Below are 21,109 nucleotides of genomic sequence, written 5' to 3'. Positions count from 1 at the left end.
TGTTGGTTGCTAGGTTACCAATACTACAGTCAGCCTCTCTAAAACTTGATGGAAACGCTCCTAATTCACATTTAGGTTTTTCTTTTTGTAAACTTCGATAAGATTAGCTTCATGTTAGGATGGAAACCTTGCTATTGTCACTGCATGACAGGATTTGTAAATGACAATCAAAACGCAAGCATGCTAAATATATTTAATTTAATTTAATAATTTTTGTAGGTCCATAAATTGAATCATTCATTTTCTTTTAGCTTAGTCCCTGATTATCAGGGGTCACCACAGCAGAATGAACCGCCAACTATTCCGGCATATGTATTACACATAGACTGTAAAAGATATGGGTGTTCATGACGTCACCCATAGGTTTCAGAAGAGCGCAAATAAACTACAAGTAGGCGTGGCCCATAGATATACAGACCTTTTTCTTGGAACGCAAAATTACCCATTATGCTTTGTGTGTATGCGCAAGGAGAATGCCAAGATCTTCCGGTCGGGCGCTGATGTGTGTAAACAGTCACATTTGGACAGCTTTGAAACGATACTTTTAATCTATTTTACCTGCTTTTATCTTCTTTAAACTGATACTGTAGTTGATCAGCGCCACCTCCTGGACTGATCATTTTAAAAATGTGATCTGATAGGATAGAAAACAACTGCTGTGAGGCTTTTTCCCCTCGTTGTCAGACAGCATCTTCTGCTGTTCAAATGAATCCTCGTCATCGCTAAAGTCACCTGTACTGTCTCACCAGATTTAATAACTGTGACAAAGTGACACAAATACACAAAATGTTAATAAATCCTCAAGATTCACACACACACACAAACACTCTCTCTCTCTCTCTCACTCACACACACACAAAATAACACAAACACTCAAAAATGTTAGTAACTTCTCAAGACTGGTTCTCAAAGTCAACACACACACACACACACGCACACACAGTTTTATTACTGCTCAGACTGGTTCTCAGAGTGAATGCACACAAACACACACACACACCACACAGATAGACTCAAGCAGCATTTTCCTGTGTGTCCAGGTTGGTCTTCCGGAAGGTTCGGGCTCTGCTGGGTGGGCGTCTGCGGGTGTTGTTGTCAGGCGGAGCTCCTCTGTCTGCAGCGACCCAGCGCTTCATGAACATCTGCTTCTGCTGTCCTGTGGGTCAGGGCTACGGCCTCACCGAGACCTGCGGCGCTGGCACCATCAGCCATCGTGAGACTCACATCTTCACCATATACACCAGCACTTCACCACATGATGCATTCAAAACCTCTTTACTGTCTTCACATTCGAAGATCAGATACAGTTGAAGTCAGAATTATCAGACTTTTTTTTCCCTTAAATGATGTCTAACACAGCAAGGAAATTTTCAATAATATTTTTTTCTTCTGGAAAGTCTTATTTTTTTTTTTGGCTAGAATAAAAGCAGTTTTTAATTTTTTAAAAAACGTTAAGGTCAATATTATTAAGCCCCTTAGCAATATTTGATTTTGATTATCAGAACAAACCACTGTTATACAATGACTTATTGCCTAATTCAGTGTTTCCCAACCCTGTTCCTGGAGGCACAACAACAGTACATATTTTGGATGTCTCCCTTTTCTGACCCATTAACTTCAGGTGTTGGAGTCTCTTCTGATGTTATAAGTTGATTCAGGTGTGTTTGATTAGGAGAGGTTGAAAATGTGTACTGTTGGTGTGCCTTCAGGAACAGGGTTGGGAAACACTGGCCTAATTACACTAAGTTGCCTAATTAACCTAATTAAGCCTTTAAAGGTTTCTTTAAGCTGAATACTGGTATCTTCAAAATATTTAGTCAAATATTCTGTACTGTCATCATGGCAAAGATAAAAAGTAAAGTTATTAGAAATGAGTTATTAAAACTACTATGTTTAGAAATTTAAAAAAATAGTTTCTTAAAACAGAAATTGGGAGAAAAAAAATTAACAGAGGGGCTAAATATTCAGATTGTTTTATTTTATTTTTTATTTATATAGCACATTTCATACACAGTGGCAATTCAAAGTGCTTTATAAAAACAGGAAAAGAGACAAGTAAATAAAATAGAAACAAATAATATAAAAACAGATGAAAACAGCATAAAGACAGATTTTCCATATTCCAAAACACTGGTGTATCATATTTTCTCATTTTACTCTGGGACTTCATTCTAGTGATCACCCACCAACCCCCAAACCCTCTCCCCTCTGTGGACTTCGGTACCTATATATAATGGACGTCTCCAACAGATTCGATTTTTCACCTAGGATCGAAAAGTTAAGCTTTACAACTCTAATTACTGCCCCCAAATTTCAACTTCCTTCAGGAAGTAAATCGCACGGCCCCTGATTTCTACCCCCCCTCCTGGGAGTAATATATCGCTTTAGCTAGCCAAACGTAATAAAAGGTTTGATCTCAGCCAGACGCCAGGGACTTAACCCCCTCTCGCAACAGATTATCTGTGGCAACGTCACATCTCGGATCTCACTTATTGTAATTACGCTGCTCTCCCACAGAGACAGATCTACCAGTATGGTGATGGCTCAAGTTAAAAAAATTAACTGCCCAATCAGATACAGTTTTTCCATATTCCAAATCACCAGTGTATCAACTGTATATTCGTATAATATTAACAATATTGGGTCTGATCGGCAAACTAAAACAGGAATGAAAAATTAATCAATTTACTGACATTGTTCACTTTCAGATAAACATTATATTCTGTGTGCTGCAATTGTTGTCAGAGTACATATGCAGGGTTTTAAAACAAGTTTATACATTTAAACGTAGCTGTAATCGATCGGAAAATATCAAATGATGTGTGTATGGAAGGTCTTATCATTTTTTCAAATGTTTATTCTCTTACTAGAAACAGTGTTTTCTTTTATTTAAAGTGCTCTCTTCTAGGTCAAAACAGACTTTAAATGCATTATGTAGATTTTGTGAAGGAAAAAGATTTTATTTTTAGCAAGGATACAAAAGTGGCAGTGACGATGTTTTAATATTACAAAGATTATATATTTTTAATTAATCTTGTTCTTACATTTAAATTCATCAGAGATTCCTGAAGCAAATGTATCTTGTTTCCACAAAATATGTCAGCACAACTGTTTTCAATATGAATAATCACAAGAATAAATTACATTATATGATATTTTAAAATAAAAACAAACTGTTATTTTAAATAGACTTCAAAACATTTCAAAATCACAATTTTTGATCATTTTTGATCATCAGTCATTTAATTCTTTCAAATATGTTTTCACTAAGTCGGTTATAAATCATTTTTAAAATTGCCCTTAGCCTCCAAAACCTAATAACTACTGTTTCAAGGTACATTTTTTTAGTACATTATAATTTATTAAAGGCACACAGTCATTATATTAAACCCAAGTGAAATCCTATCATGCAAAACAGCTTATGATTTATAGTGCGAGGTACGTCATCATTTATTCACCCTTTTACTTGTTTCAAACCTTATGAATGTCTTTCCTTCTGTTAAACACAAAGAAGATATTCAGAAAAATGCTGGAAACCTGTACCATTGACTTCCACAGTATTTGTTTTTCCTACTATGGAAGTCGATAGTAACCCAATTTCAGCATTCTTCAAAATATCTTCTTTTGTGTTCAACAGAAGAAACTCATGAAGGTTCGGAAGCATTTGAGGGAGAGTAAATAATGAGTAATCATCAGGCAGGCCCCTTCGCTGTCTCTGTTCAAATCACACCTCAAAACCTACCTTTTTCCTTGGTCTTTGTTACCTTACCTTACACGTGCAGTTGTTTTACTAGAGTTGTATACTATGTGTAATGTGTGGTTAGTGTTTAATTTTCATTTCACTGTTCAGCACTTTGGTCTGCTTCTCGGTGGTTGTAAAGTGCTTCATAAATAAAGTTGAATTAAATGAAAAACTATTTGGTGTCAAAGAATTAGACTGACATTATAAGTGAACCCAAACAAATCAATGATTAAAATGACCCTTCAGAAACATAATTACGCCACACGTTCTTGGAAAACTTAATAAATTACTAATTCAATATACATTGTCTTAGTCATAAATGTATTAAAGTAATAATGTTTAATATTGAAGACACACAGTCAATAGTTACTCACCGTTTACTTGTTTCAAACTTGTTTCTTTCTTCTGTTAAACACAAAAGAAGATATTTAGAAAAATGCTGGAAACCTGTAACCATTGATTCCATAATATTTGTTATTCCTATGGAAGTTAATGGTTACAGGTATTCAGCATTCTTCAAACTATCTTCTCTTGTGTTCAACAGAAGAAATAAACTCATAAAGGTTTAGAAGCACTTGAGGGTGAATAAATAGTGTTCATTTTAGATTTTGGTTGAACTATCCCTTTAAATATCCTATTCTAATAAACAAAACAGTCAATAATGGTAACTTTAACTAAATTACTATTTGGTGCCAAAGAATTAGACTGACAATATAAGTGACCCCGAGAGTCCAAACAAACAAACCGTGACATTACCGCATTAATATGCACCCATCATAATATTCAAAATATCTGTAATTGTGTAATTAATAAGAAAATTACATTAACTTAGAGTCCATCCAAATAAAACTAGGTCACCGATTCCTGATCCTCGGCATTCACAGGGAAAACAAAACATTAGCATGAACGTGCAAAAGATGTAAAATGATTTGAGATTTGAGTTCTCGGAGGACTCTGTGGTGAAAACGCTTCATGCAGCTGCTGACTTCTCAAATATGAGCCATTTTATTGAAGATACATATTTAGTCATCACTGTTTTTATGTGCAATGGAAATAATTACATAACTGCAGCCTTACAGCCAAAGCACAGATTGTTTTATGTGATGTTATTGTCTATATGTGTGTGTGTGTAGTGTGGGATTACAGTACAGGGAGAGTTGGTGCACCGCTGGTGTGCTGTGAACTTCAGCTGAAGGACTGGATAGAGGGTGAGTCTCGTAACATACACACATGCATATATCTGCTCTTATGAAAACACTGTCACAGGCGTTTACCCATCCATCAGGCCATATGTCTGCTCATTTGCTACCTCGAGAGAAGGACGAGCAATAAAACAACAGAACAAAAGAGAAGGAAGAGGGAAAAAAGTATTTATGGTTATCATTTGCGGCCTTGTAAGGAAGACATTTTAGCTGCTGTATCTGGACAGATAGTTCTGTAAAGAATACCTACTGTAATTACTACACATTTTTTAATTAAACATTAATTATAAGGCAGCATGGTGGCTTCATAGCAAGAAGGTCACTGGTTTGAGTCCCGGCTGGGCCAGTTGGAGTTTGCATGTTCTCCCCGTGTTGCCGTGGGTTTCCTCCGGGTGCGCCGGTTTCCCCCACAGTCCAAACACATGAGCTATAGGTGAATTGGATTACCTAAATTGGCTGTAGTGTATGAGTTGTGTGTGTGTGAATGTAAGTGTGTACGGGTGTTTCCAAGTACTGGGTTGTGGCTGCATAAAACATATGCTGGAATAGTTGGCGGTTCATTCCGCTGTGGCGAACCCTGATAAATCAGGGACTAAGACAAAGGAAAATGAATGAATGAATTATATAATGTTATCATTCTCTAAGCCATAGGAATGAGAGGCCACGGGTATTGGATGCAAATACCTGTAAACTATCTGTAAATTAGCAGTTTTCCGTATTTTGTGATTCACGTTTTTTTCCGTCTATCTGTGCTTTTGAATTGCATTATGGGACCTTTTTGGAAAGTTTGAAAAAAGTGACTTTTATAAACATCTATAAATGTTTAAAGTGCTGTATTATCTGGGTTGGTGTTGCATTTTACACTTCAAAAACTTTATAATAAGCTGCCAGTAAATTTTCTGTTATTTTACACTCTTATTTCTCTATATATTATTTTATACAATAAATTAATACTAAAATGTCAATAAAACAGAGTTGTAGAGTTGAATTTTCAACATCAAAAGTCGACAGAGCAGAGATCAACATCCCATAATGCAATTCACAGCCGTAAATAAACAAAAAAAAATTGTGAATCAGAAAAAACCGCAAACCGTTAATTGACAGATATTTTAGTGTGGATTTTTTTTTAAGGGTTAGTTCACCCAATAATTAATATTTCTCTTATTATTTACTCACTCTCATCTCATTCCAAACCTCTCAGACCTCTTCTGAACAATAAATAAAGATGTTTTACATGAAAACAAGACACATTGGCTACATAATTCGAGATTTTCCAGATACGTATTTAGGGCTTCGTTTTTGGATGAGCCTGAGGTACGTATGGCAGCATTTTTGTCTCTAAAACTAAACGTTACGAGGCAGCATGATGTCGTTTCTTTACACGCTAGCAGCTGACCGCTTACCTCCGTATGGACGGCTTTCCCGTTGTTATCAGTTTATCTAGTGGCTCGCAGTGTACGTTAGCAGATTTGAGACGTAGAGAGGAGTTAACCGTGATGATGGAGTTTCGGGTTCCGGCAAAGAACTGGTTCCAGAAAGCAGGTAAGACAAAAACAGAAGCCAAAAAATTAAACACAAGTAAATAACAGGGTGAGAATGTGGTAAATCTCAAAACTTGGTAAAAATCAGGGAGATTTTTCTTTTTCTGGATCGCTTTTGAAAACATTGTCGGATGGGTTTGGCGAAGGGTGTGGGTGGGGATATTGGTCAGGTCGGTCAGTCAGCCCAGTGGACAGGTGGATTTACACAAGAACAGCAGGTACGAATAGCACTTGTGAGAGAAATTTGAGATCTGAAAAGCGTACACAGCGACCTCTGGTGGTTTCCCAAAAAAACAAAAACTGCAAAAAAAGTAGCTCCTGGAACGTTTTGCCACTCTCCAGAAATGTATATAGGGGTACGTTTTCAAATGAGCCTAGTTTGAATCGAGAGCTTCCTCATCCTCAATAGACAATAAAGTTCTTGACTCATTTAAAGTCCAGAAAGGTTTTTGTCTCACACAACATGTGCTAGTTATATAAAGTAACTTGTTTGTGGTCAGAGAACTTATTGCTAGAGTAGAAGTTAGAGGTTTTTTGTTTGTTTTATTTTTTTTATGTTTTTTTATTTTTGAAAGAGAGAAAAGAGTGTTTCTACAGGTGGTTTGTCAAACCTACTCACCTGTGTGAAGCACACTTCATAAGTGCACAGTGTTTGTCGGTTAATGTGTCAGAGAGATGAATGAGTGTTTTTTACAGGTGGTTTAAGCCCACTCATCTGTCTGAGACAGGTGTATAGTGTTTTATACCTTGTATTCCTTGCATTGTCTGGACCAGCAATACCAGTAAATTTTGACCTCATGGAGACATATTTTTGGTCCCAGTGAGGAAAATGAATGATCAAATTACAAAATGTAGTATCTTGAAAAGGCACTTATATAAATATATTTTTGAATTTTTTTGTTGTCAAAAACCTATCTGAATTCACTCTCACTCACTATTCTTCAGCTTAGTCATTGGGGAATCTCCAATATAATGAACCACCAATTACTCTGGCATATGTTTTAATAAAGGTCCCGTGAAGTGCTTTGAAATGTAAATTTTTTTTATTTGATGTTTGGCATAATCTTAACTGAAGCACGAAGAGAGGGTGGGACATAGTGTAGCTCCTCCCATTTTTAAAAACCGCCAATAGCGTTTTGTTTTACCAACGCTCTGCCAGTGAGAGTGGTTGAGCTCAAGTGCATCAAATGAGAAGCATCTTGAGTGGGGTGGGGCGTGTCAGATACTAGAGCATTTGATTGGTTATGATTTGAAGAGAAACTGAAGTATGAAGTGACGTGATCCATTTAGGCAGAAGTGACAAACAAGCTTTACATGTTTATATCTCCTAAAAAGCGATTTTTTGCAGCACACTAGCTTCTAGATATCTTTAAAACTAACAATACTGATACTAACATCTAAAAAACTTTTAATTTCATGAGACCTTTATTCATTCACACATTCATTCACTACGCCAATTTAGTTTTACCCAATTCACAAAAAGAAATGAACATCTTGAATGACAAGGGCTTGAATAAACTAGCAGGAAATCTTTCATTCTGGAAGTAAAACATCTGCTCACGGTGGATTGTGGGAATTTCTGGTGTATGTTGAGTTCATATGTGTTTAATCCATTTTCCCCATCCCTCATCCTGTACTGTATGTCTCCAGGTGGATATCACAGCACAGACCTGCCCTGTCCACGAGGAGAGATCCTGGTCGGAGGGCCCAGTGTGACCATGGGCTACTACAAGAACGCACACAAAACCAGTGAGGACTTCTTTGTGGACAAGAAAGGCCAGCGATGGTTCTGCACCGGAGACATTGGCGAAATTCATGGAGACGGCTGCCTGAGATCATTGGTGAGACATGCTAAAAGATCATGTGCACTTTAGTTGCATTTACAGTACATTGAATGAACTCTGATGGGATCAATTTTGTGTATATTCATCACGGCTATTAGATTCTTGTTTAAAATTGCGGTATGTAGACTGGCTGTCTGTAATGGTGGATACAACATGACATCTTTTGAGTTTTCATCATTATTCATGGGAAGACTTGGTTCCAACCAATCAGCACAATCTATTGTGTATGAGGTGCAACTTCATTAATATGCATGATAGCTTCGAAGTGAAGTTTATTTATAAACTAATTTCGAGAGGATCACGTGCTTATGATTGAAACGGCTGGCCCGAGTCAAGCTAATGTATGAACCACCAATCCTAACTCAGTATAAATAACCAAGCATCGTACCTTTAGTCATCTACGTCTTGAAGAATTCGCCCTTCCACCCCCTCTCCTCCTCTTTCCTCTATAGGGCAGCATGGCGGTCCAGTGGCTAGCACTGTGGTCTCTACCCCGGCCGGACAGCATTTCCGTGTGGAGTTCATGTTCTCCCTATGCTTGCGTGGCTTTTCCCTGGGTGCTCCTGTTTCTCCTCCCACAGTCTAAAAACATGAGACATAAGTAAATCGAATAAACCAAACCAGCACCATATTCAAATTCCTCCAGCAACACACCACCTTAGCAATCCTTAAGCAGCAGGAGGGGGGGGGGGGTTCTCGAGATCTACCTGAGCTCAAACTCCCCTCTCGCCCTGCAAACGGGAGGGAGCCCCGGGCTCGAGGATCTCATGAGCTCAGGGCTCTCTCCCGGGACAGCATGCCAAACTAGCTTATTACCAACCATCAGCTAAGAGTGAACTCTTCAAAGCTGTTTTTACCTGTTAGTGTTCAGACGGCAGAGAGACGCCACGTTGTGTTGCCTACCGTAATTAAAACAAGAGGAAGAATTGTTTGGAGACAAGAGTCGTCAGTGTTGCATTTATAAATGTGCTGCAACGAAAGTTTTGTTTTTATTTCCCCGCTATGAGAGCGCAGCTGGACTCTGTGTGTATTACAGTGGTCTGCTAACATGCGACAAAAATACTTTTTTTTTTTTTTTACCCGAGAGCTATTCGCATCTGGAAATGGTGAAATCCGGATTTGCCACTCCTTTCCTTTTAAAAAAGACTTAGTTACAGTTCGTGTTGATTGTCCTGTCTTTACAAATTTGGTAAGTGTGTGATCAGTGTTCTTTGTTTATGTTTATTCAAACGCAAAAGTTCGTATCGTCAGCAGTACTCTTACAGTTTTTAAAGACATACCTAAAGTCTAAATGATTTAGTTACTGCGTTTACAGTACGTTAACATCACTACAATATAATGCACTGAAAGATCCGCTGTAAATGCTGCTCTCTAAATGTAAACATGTAAACACCTTAATCAAACTATTACCGTCGTGTAGGATTTTTGCCGCATTTTGTGACAGGATAGTCTATACACACACGGCTTCCTGATACTATTCTCTGCATCTAAGTTACAGAGAAATGAGGAGGGTTTTTTTCTCCCATACGGTGTGCGGTATCAATTTAAACTACACTCTTCCAGCAATTCCTCGCATCCAATATCTTGTTTGTCACAGGGGGCATACATGAAATGTTCCTGAATGAAAGTGAAAGTGCCAAACTGCAGTTAAAGCTGACAAATTAATAATTTGGCAAATAATTTGATTACTGATGTCCATGTAAACAGTCACTGTTTTTCTCCTCTGCTTCTGTGTTGTTTTGCCTCTGTGAAAATCACTGTATGCTCGTACTGAAACCTTTTCATGCAAACCCTTCCCTCTTTCTCCACTCGACACTCTCACCTAAACAGAGCTGGACTCAGCCACTTTCCTCACTTTTTTTCAAACTAGAGGTCTGGAAACACCCTGCTAAGACAGAGGGGGTTTCATGGCCCTTTAAATGTCTGGGTAAAAGACATCAACTTTCCCCCCATTGAACACAATAATTTTTAAGAAACATTTATAATATTTTGGAAGGTAAACATGCCAGTCTGAATAAATAAATTGTTGGCGTCTGCTGTCTTCATTAGTTTCAAAAACAGATATCTTTACAACTTGAAAAGGCATCTTTGGATATCTTTCGGTTCTTTGGATCTAAAGTAAAGCCACTGCACTGTTCAGGTTTATAGTACGCTCGGATGTTGCTTTATACGCTATTTGTATTTCAGATGTTTGCTGAATCCTCTGCTTTTGAACACACGGACTTTTCCAAACTGCTTTAAATCTTCAAACCAGTTATCACGAGTTATAAATGGAAGTCCCCTCTCCGTTACAATAAAACACTGTAGTGCTGTATCTCCCGAAAATGACACATCTCACTGTAAACATATTCCCAGCGATAAGAACTCAAAGGAAACAGTAGAAAAGGGAGAGAAAGAGAAACTTCCTGTTGCCAAATTCACAAACACTCTGCCTAAATTTTGTGCATAATTGAGCAATTCTATGCAAATGTCAACCTTGCCATGGAATAAAATAAGTTTTCACATCAATAGCGAAATCATTTGTTACGTCTTTTAGATGTTCTTTATAAACTAGGGGTATTTTTGACATGACATATAATAGTTTTGTGTGTGTGTAACCAGTGAATGGAGAAAGAAACAACTGAAAACCACAAATATCACTTCATTTGATTATTTATAGCCCATACTACCAGAGAAAACAAGTGAAAATATATTGTACAGTAAAAGAAAAATAGCTCTAATGAATAAATGATCATTTACCTGATGGAGAGGAGGTAGTTGGAGATGCTTAAATCAAAGAAAAACATATAACACCGCTTACTGTATTAAACAAACTAAACTAAATATCAAAAGAAATGCATGAAAAAAAACATTATCAATGTACCAAAGGTCATAACTAAACTACTCAAGCTAAAAAAATGACACAGCACACTCTCCTGAACCTAACGAACTAATACAGAAGTTAATCTGGGTGTTGTAAATGTATATAGTGTGACTTACGTCTTCACCCTCTCCGAGGTATTACTCAAGAGCATCAGTTAACTAGAAGAGTTGACCAACAAACACATTGCAATCTCACATAGAGTTTAGACAAGAGCATTTTTCACCAAATCAAAATAAAACCAAATTCTCTCAGACTAGTCCTCGCAAGAGAGACTGTCCTTACAGAGACCCGTTGAGAGGGTGAGAGATCGCTATTGAAGTTTGAGCCGGCTTTTTTTGTTTTTTTGGCCAACGTCATCAGCGCAATGTGGATCATCCAATGCCATGAAACATACGTAAAATGACACACCCACACACAAACAGAAGAGCGCACATACATAACCCGAAAGTACGTTCTTCAGGGGAACTTGTCTTTTACAGTACTGTAAAAATACAAAAAAAAAGTCTCTGTAAATGTTTACAAACAATGATATTTGAGTCGCACAAGTGCCAATTTTACATCTGTCAAGTCCATAACGGAGAGGTGTCACATCCATAACCAAGCTTCCCTCATGAATGCAAAAATGTCAAATAAATTCAATCATGTTTGTTCTATAGTCACCAACTCTTATCCTTTTGATTAGCATAAAGTCTTTTGCAACTTAGGCTCATTCTGAAAACGTAACCTTATATACATTTCGAATTATGTAGCCAGAAGTACATATGGCTGCATTTCATCTTTAAAACGAACGCTATGGGGTGGTATGTCGCTGATCGTGCTAGCAGCTGACCGCTTACCTTCATATGGACCGCTTTTCCACTTTCGTATTTTCGTTTTTTCAGTCGGTTGGTCAGTCAGTCAGTCGAGAGCAGCCTCTGGTGGATTTACACGAGAACAGCAGGTGCGAACGGCACTCACAGGAGAAATTTGAGATCTCAAAAGGTGTAAACAGCGGCCTCTAGCGGATTCATGGAAAAACAAAACAAAAAAAAAACGTATCTCCTGGGACTTATTTGGTGCTCTCCAGAAATGTTTACTTGTGTACGCTTTTGGGTTGTGCAGTTTAATTCACAGAATTTCTACAAAGTACATGTTGTAAGAGTAATGTCGTATACTGTAAATTTGCATATACTTTTTTGGTCAAATCCATAATGCATGTTTATTTTCCTCATTTAAAATATCAAAAAGGTTTACAGATTGATATTCGGTCACACTTTATTTTCCGTTTGTTGAATTTAAGTTACATTGCATCTACTGTACATGCCAGCTAATTCTCATTAGATCAGGGCTATTCAATTAGCGGGCCGCAGGTCGAACCCAGCCCCCGAGGCAATTTGTTCCGGCTCTCCAATTAGTGTGACCAAAACATCAAAAATAACTTTAGTTCAGTCAAAATAGAATGTTTATGAAGGAACATAGTAGTTATAGTAGTAACATAATAGTTATAGTTATGAAGTAACGCACATCTGTTCAATACATCACGAGCTGCAGTAGAAGGCTGTGCAGAGCGTTAGTCACCTGACATTGAGTGAGTGGGGCGAGAAAACATTTGGATATGTTTTTAGAAAAGACCTTTTGTACAATGTACTGATATCGTTATTAGGGATGCAACGATTAGCCGATTTCACTATTAACTGCACTTTTATTCGTCACTATTCGTAACTATTAATTTGTCACAGTTAATTATCAAAAAGGCTTCTCAATGCTGCGTTTCTGTTGCACGGAACAAAACTGCTTCAACTAAACAAAGTTATGCCACCTGTGCGCTAGTTTTAAGTTCCGAGCTTATACCAAGGCTAATACACACGCACACTGGATTAACTATAGCGGCGGGCCGTTCTAAAATCACGTCTTTTCCATGCACAAGTTTGTTATTTCTAATGTAAGAATATATGCCAATATGCGTGCGCAATCAGAGCAACGGGTTCGTGGCTTTCCGGGTGCACACAGTAGAAAACATCTCACTCTGTAGCGGTGAGAGTTGTGCGTGGCTTTCTGTGCAATGTAAACAAAAGATATGTTAGACGAATTATTATTAAAATGATAATGTATGTATGAACACAGATGATAACAACAGTAATCTAAATACTCACCTAAAGCTTAAATTTACATTAGACTGTGAAACCATGATTATTATTCAGACTATATAATCGTACAACCAAAATCTATAATTGTTGCATCCCTAATTGTTATGCAGTTCAAAACATATGAATGTGTCTGAATGTAGAAGAAGCCTACTTAAGCAATGCACTGATTTTGTTGTGCTTTCAAATACAACATTTGAATGTTTGTAAATAATCCTATTGTACAGTGCAGTGATATTGTGTAGTTTCAAGTACAATATATTAACATTTAAATGTAGAAAAATACAACATGGCTGTCTTAAGGAGCAAAAATACAACATATGGGCTCTTATATGCTGTTGAGTCATCACGCAAGTCATATCTCTCTTAGCCCTTCGTTTGGGATGCTTTTCATGAACTGGCCCCCATGACAAACTAATTGAATAGCCCTGCATTAGATTATAAGTAGACTGTTAGGTTAGAGTTGACATGTACTTGCGAAGTTTCTTATAGTCAGTTAAATGTCTGTTGAATGAGCATATTAACAGATATTAAGCAGACAGTCTACTAATACTCAAATGGACCATCAAAATAAAGTGTTACCTGATATTGTTCTGATCCCATAACTCTATGGTTAGTTGTTTTGGGAAATATAACAGATGTTTCAATATAATGTTAACATGTCATTTCTCTGTCAATTATGTTTTGAGTTTTTACTGCAAATGTCACATCCATAATGCTGGAATTGCTCATTTGTGTGTGTTTGTGTCTTAGACCGTAAGAAAGACCTGGTGAAGTTGCAGGCAGGAGAATACGTGTCTCTGGGAAAAGTGGAGGCGGCCCTGAAGAACTGCCCACTCGTCGACAACATCTGCGCCTATGCAAATAGGTGCAATACAAAACACAATTTCTACCACACGCACAAAAACACTCTTAACTTGTATAGTCAGGAGCTTATTAAATACTCACCAGTAGCCACGTGGATAAAACTCTACAATGTTTTAAACTCATTCTAACAATCCCTGAGTATGAGTTATTGTTAAGCAAGATTATTCAACTGTGAGTTGCATTAGCGGGTGACACGGTGGCTCAGTGGTTAGCACAGCTGATTTAGTTCATCTAATTCTCCTATAGCGCATGTGTTTGGACTGTGGGGGAAACCGGAGGAAACCCACGCCAACACTGGGAGAACATGCAAACATAGAAATGCCAACTGACCCAGCCAAGGCTCGAACCAGCGACCTTCTTCTTTTTTTTTTTATATATTTTATTTAAAGTTTTTCACATTTTAAAGAACAAACCCCAAATCCCAACCATGCCAGCAAATAAAAATAAATAAACATACTGTAGGTGAAATGTAAATACATATGCACATCCACAACTGTAGATACTTAATCATATTCCTCCATGAGTAATCTATACCTGCACATAACCACAAGTCCAGTCAAATATCTGCATATGTACATTAAATATAGAGCATGTGTACATATGAGAAAATACAAATTCATACAAATGACAAGAGAAGAAGAGAAAAAACAGAAAAAGGAAAAGAGAACCAGCGACTTTCTTGCTGTGAGGCAACAGTGCTAACCACTGAGCCACCGTGCCACCCCATGAGTCAATAATTGAATTGAATAATTTACCTTTAGTTACTCTACTCTTTTTTTCTTAGATCAACCACACCCTATTTAAACACATTTACACTCCACACAATTAATAAGTCCCTCCACTTCATATTCTGCAGTGACGAGTCTTACGTGATTGGCTTTGTGGTGCCCAATCAGAAGCAGCTCCTGGCTCTGGCGGAGAGGAAGTGTGTCAGAGGTTTGTGGGAGGAGCTTTGCAACAACCCTGTCATCGAGGAGGCGGTGCTCACAGTCATGACAGAAGCAGCACTGACAGGTGAAACACAATCTGAATAATCACACGCTGTTTGTAGTATTTCTGTAGTACAGTGCTTACAGTGCACTGTTTTCTCTGTAAATACACCGATCATGTAAAATGGTACTTGTAACCATATACAGCTGAAGTCAGAATTATTAGCCCCCCTGTATATTTTTTCCCCCAATTTCTGTTTAATGGAGAGATTTTTTTTTCAGCACATTTCTAAACATAGTTTTAATAACTCATTTCTAATAACTGATTTATTTTATCTTTGTCATGATGACAGTAAATAATATTTAACTAGATATTTTTCAAGACACTTCTATACAGCTTAAAGTGACATTTAAAGGCTTAACTAGGTTAATTAGGTAAGTTAGGATAATTAGGCAAGTCACTTTATATAACAGTGGTTTGTTCTTTAGACTATCGAACATAAATATAGCTTAAAGGGGGCTAATAATATTGACCTTACAATACTTTAAAAAAAAATTTAAACTGCTTTTATTCTAGCCAAAATAAAACAAATAAGACTTTCTCAAGAAGAAAAAATATTATCAGACATACTGTGAAAATTTCCTTGCTCTGTTAGACATCATTTGGGAAATATTTGACAAAGAATAGCGAATAAATATGTCTTCAAACTGTACATTTGGGCTATTTTATCCAGTTATTGCATAATTATATCAAATGTAAAATTTATATTGCATTATTGCATTATTAAAAATGGCACTGAATAATTTCTCACTCAGAAATTGTACAATGTAGGTTTATTTTACACATAATTTCCATTTTTGTGGACAGCAAAAATGTACAGCTTTTAATCGGTATCCCACCTAAAATAAATGCTTTAGTGTTTAAGTGACAAAATCATAACATAATAATGACATTAAAATAGGACATAATAGTACAATTGACCCCTTCGCTAAGCCCCGCCCTCCTTAGTTACTGTTGCTACGCCTGTCAAGTTTTCATGCCTGGCACATCTCTTACAGTGTGTTTGCGCCGGTGTCAGACATTCCCAGGGATATAAAAGTCATTTTGGCGAACAGGTGAGATATCTGAGAAAGCCAGACATAAAAGGACTGCAGTATGCATAACAGGGGGATATTCACGACATAATAGCAACCGATTAGAGTATTTAATCAAAATTGAAGCTAGGTTAGCCTAGCCGCCTCATACGCTAACCATTCAACAGCTTAGTTCATGCACAGCAGGAGAGGTGTAATTTAGAAATAATCTAATATTATTATTAGAAATAATCTAATAATAACTAATTAAACTGTCATTTCTCTTTTTTAGCCAAAAAGCCTGAGACTATTGTTGTGCAATGAAATATAGCGTTACTAACCGACGAGGAAACACACATGGACAGTGCAGAGAGCAAGCAGAAAGGGGAAACTAATGGATTTGTCCCGAATATTAGCATCATTGACCCATAACAATGTTCAGTACCTACTGTCAGTATGTTTGTGTGCTCGTTATCCAGTTTCTATTCTAATTTGCAGATTGCAAGTGCTCAGTTTGTGATCACATCTCTGTTTTGATCTGCTGATATGCAATTTTTGTAGTTTGAAACAGATGGAAAAATGATTGCTATTAGTATGGCTACTATGGCGAAGGCTTAAACGGGGCATTACTCATAATATCGAGCGAAAAAAAAAAAAAAAAAAACAGCTGGGAAACAGAACCTGCTTTGTGTTTTTGTAGGAAACACAGTATAGAGTTATTGTGAGTTATTGCTGTCTATCACTGAATGTGAATATCGAGAACAAAACCTACTTAACTCCGCTCCTTTAGCGCCCCTGTCACCACTTAATATGGGTATCACTAATACTCAGTCCAACAATAAATAAAAAAAAAAAAAAACACTTACTAATTAAATATGCATTTCACTTGCATGTCAGGTAACCATTAAAGGGACAGTCCACCCAAAAATGTAAATTCTGTCATTATTTACTGATTGTTTCAAACATTTATGAGTTTCTTTCTTCTGTTGAACACTAACGAAGGTATTTTGAAGAAAGCTGAAAACCTGTAACTGTTGACTTCCATAGTATTTGTTTTTGCTATGTAAGTCGATAGTTACAGGTTTTCAGTATTTTGCAAATTATCTTCTTTCGTGTTCAACAGAAGAAAGGAACTCATAAAGGTTTGGAACCACTTTGGGATAATAAATAATGAGTACATTTTCATTTTTGGGTGAACTATCCCTTTAACTTTGTGTATATAGAAGTGTGTCATTGAATTATAGAAATATCTGCAGTTTTGCAATAAAATAAAAAATAAAAAATGATTAACTTAGTACAATAGTAATTAAAAATGTTACAATTGTAATTTAAAACAGTATATTTCTGTCCATACATATCTTTCTTAATTTATGTTCTCACTTAATATGGGCTAAGAGACTATAGAGACTCCAGCTATAAAGTCAAAATACACACAGGATAGTTCACCCAAAAATATAAATCTGTCATTATTTACTCACCCTCTACCTGTTTTAAATATTTCTGAGTTTTTTCTTCCTTTAAACACAAAAAAAAAAAAAAAAAAAAAAAAATAATAATAATATATATATATATATATATATATATATATATATATATATATATATATATATATATATATTTTGAAGAATGCTGAAAACCTGTAACCATTGACTTCCATAGTCAGGGCTCGAAATCGCGACAGTTTTGGTTGCATATGCATCCGGAATTTTGTCTATACGACCGCGAAATATTGTGCGAGTGCATAAAATTGATGCCGTGGGACCGGTTTTCACTGCAAAATGTTCAGCGCATGCGCAGATTTAGGGAATAGCGCGGGAATAAAGCACTAAATATGAGAGAATGGAAATGACTTTGATTTTGTTTTAGAAACCATCTAAAGTTACAAATAATGGCACATCTGATACACTTTTCAAAAGAGTGGATAAGACTCACAGTAAAGTCTGTGTGACAGAGTTTTAAGGTAACAGTGTTTGCCACTGAATCTACACAATTTAAGCGCAATGTGCACTATTTAATTCTTCATTTAATCACCAGGATGATTTCAAATGCAATTAATCTTTTAATATAAAACTTGTAGTAATTGTGCACCTAATTCTTGCTGTGTGCTACTACATTTTTAAAGTTAGGAGCACCAGTGCTACCAAGCAAAAGGTTCATTTCGAGCCCTGATAGTGTTTGTTTTTCTTATGGAAGTCAATGGTTACAGGTTTTCAGCATTCTTCAAAATATCTTCTTTGGTGTTCAACTGAAGAAAGAAAGTCATAAAAGTTTGGAACCACTTGAGGATGAGTACATTTTAATTTTTGGGGTGAACTATCCCTTTAAATGTGTATATAGAAGTGTGTCATTAAATTATAGAAATATTGAAGTAACTTAAAGTAACTGCTGATAAGGTTTTGGGATCCCCTGCTATATGTCATTCTTCCCGTTTCACCACTGTTCAGTATAACTATACATGATTATGATTTATTTCCTACTGCTCTGTGTGTTTAACAGCCCAGCTAGAAAGATTCGAGATTCCCCGGAAGATCCGCTTGAGCGTGGAGCCCTGGACCCCAGACACCGGCCTGGTTACAGACTCTTTCAAACTCAAGAGAAAGGAGCTAAAAACTCACTACCAGAACGACATCGAGAGGATGTACGGAGCCAAGTAAGAGCCAAATCATGGGACAGGAAGGCAAGAAAAAGTAACTGATCTCATTACAGCAACATCCAATCAGGATGGAGATTTCCAGTGGACGTTGCAGACCTGAACATTGATCATTTGGAGATGTTTTCATACCACTGAGTGAGGTTTTTAGTGTGATATCAGAAAATGGCCAACACTAAAGCAGTTCTTAAAGGAATAGTTCACCCCAAAATGACTCTCATTTAAGGCATCTGTGTACAGTTGAAGTGAAATTTTAGCCCTTCTGTCAATTCTTTAAATATTTCCCAAATGATGTTTAATAGAGCAAGGAATTTTTTCACAGCATTTCCTATAATATTTTTTCTTCTGGAGAAAGTCTTAATTGTTTTATTTCGGCTAGAATCAAAGCATTTTTTTAACTCAATATTATTAGCCCCTTTGTTTGTTTTTTGATTGTCTACAGCAGGGTTCTCAAACTTTTCAGCACAAGGCCCCTAAAATAACAATGCCAGTGACTCACGACCCCCAAATTCCTCAGAAGTGGTAATAAATATACAAACATTGCGCACACAACAATAGGCCTATATAAACACGAGCATATTGACAACACAAAAAAGTGCAACAGTCTAACAACCATATCACTTGTATAGTCGTTTATTAATTTGTTTAATTTAATATTAACCTCAACTAATAAGACTGGACATATTGTTTTCTAGTCTATTCTTGGTTTAATTTTGGAGACCGCCACTCAGAGATCATCCTCAATAAACAGCTGTGGGCTCTATTTATTTTTAATGTATTTGATTGCCATAAAGGTGTCAGAAAGTTTAATCTGGTGTTATTAAATCAGTCTGCTGCTCTTCATTTGCTTGTTGTTTTTTTGTTTTTTTACTATTAAAAAATACTATTTTTATCTTCTGTGGATTATGCCTAAAATATTGTAATTTTAATAGTTTAATAAAATTGATTTGACTTTTGAAAATCAGCAAAGCGCCCCCTGTCTTTGTCCTGCAACCCCCACTTTGGGAACCACTGTCTACAGAACAAACCACTGTTATACAATGACTTGCCTAACTACTCTAACTTGCCTAATGAACCTAGTTGCACCTTTAAATGTCACTTTAAACTGACTATTAGTATCTTGAAAATTATCTAGTCAAATATAATGTGCTTTCATCATGACAAAGATAAAAGAAATCAGTTCTTTTTGTTAAACAAATTGGGGAAAAAATTATGGTAGGGCTAATAATTCTGACTTCAACTGTTTACGAGAGTCAGAGAGTCGTTTTACATTATATCCTGCCTCTTCAATCCTGTATAGTGGTGTTGGGTAGTGGCGCTTTTTGATTTGAAGCTTTAAAAAGTGCATAATCTGTCATAAAGATAACCCATACTCCATCAGGGGGTTAACGCATGTCTTAAACAGTGCTCTAATGTGTTTTTAACACAAATAATTATGTGTTTTAATTATAAACTCAAAACTTGACAGCTTTTATAGGATGTCCACAGGGTTAAAAAAAAAAAAAGTATTCAAACTTGAGGAATCAATTTAGATCAATTTAAAGGGTCCCTATTATGCCCCTTGTTTACAAGCTGTAAAGTATGTCCCTAGAGTGTGTATCTAAAGTGTAAGTTTAAGGGTTGGTTTGGTGTGACGTTAGCAATCTCGCAAGTTAACATGGGCGGGGTAGGTGGGGGGGAGATTTAGTAAGTAAAGACAAGGGGGTGGGAGATGTGGTAGATATCTAGGGCCACCCAGGGGCGTTGCTAGACATAACGCTCTATTGGGGCACAGCTCCCCCTCCAAAAAAAAAATGTATATACTATATATATATATATATATATATATATATATATATATATATATATATATATATATATATATATATATATATATATATATATATATAAATAATAGTAATCCTATTAAAAGAGCTGGGGGGGGGGTTCAGACATTTGCAGATATTCGAGGTTTAAATACTGCATTTTTGTGACATTTTAAGCACTATTTTGTGCTAGATTAGCTTGTCGGTGGTTATCATTACCACACTTTGTGCTGCAACAAAAATACTTCCTGCATTTTTGTCAAAGTACCTATCATGCTATTTTTGTTTACAAAAATTTGTTTAATTACAAGTAGTTACAGTTTTATATATAATGTAATGAGATTAGAATTTTAGAAATATGAAAAATACATATTTTAAATGCTAATTTATTATCATCCATTATAACAAAAAAAATTGGGAATCTGTTAAAACTTGTTTTAAATTAAAAACTGTAGCTTATAGGCAAATA

At 36.4% G+C, this 21,109-nt stretch overlaps 1 protein-coding gene across 1 annotated transcript in view; it reads left to right on the top strand.

Moving 5' to 3' along the window:
• acsl3a (acyl-CoA synthetase long chain family member 3a) overlaps window positions 1–20,587 on the top strand; it is a 91,603-nt gene extending 71,016 nt beyond the window's left edge. The window contains exons 14-16 of the mRNA XM_056473844.1: window positions 14,069–14,183; window positions 15,039–15,196; window positions 18,682–20,587. Coding sequence (XP_056329819.1) covers window positions 14,069–14,183; window positions 15,039–15,196; window positions 18,682–18,839 — 431 coding nt within the window. The 3' untranslated portion in view covers window positions 18,840–20,587. The remainder of the gene's footprint in view (window positions 1–14,068; window positions 14,184–15,038; window positions 15,197–18,681) is intronic.
• Window positions 20,588–21,109: the final 522 nt, after the last annotated feature.

This window comes from Danio aesculapii, chromosome 15 (assembly GCF_903798145.1).
Source record: "Danio aesculapii chromosome 15, fDanAes4.1, whole genome shotgun sequence".
Classification (NCBI taxonomy): domain Eukaryota; kingdom Metazoa; phylum Chordata; class Actinopteri; order Cypriniformes; family Danionidae; genus Danio; species Danio aesculapii.
This window is presented reverse-complemented; position numbering and strand designations above follow the sequence as displayed.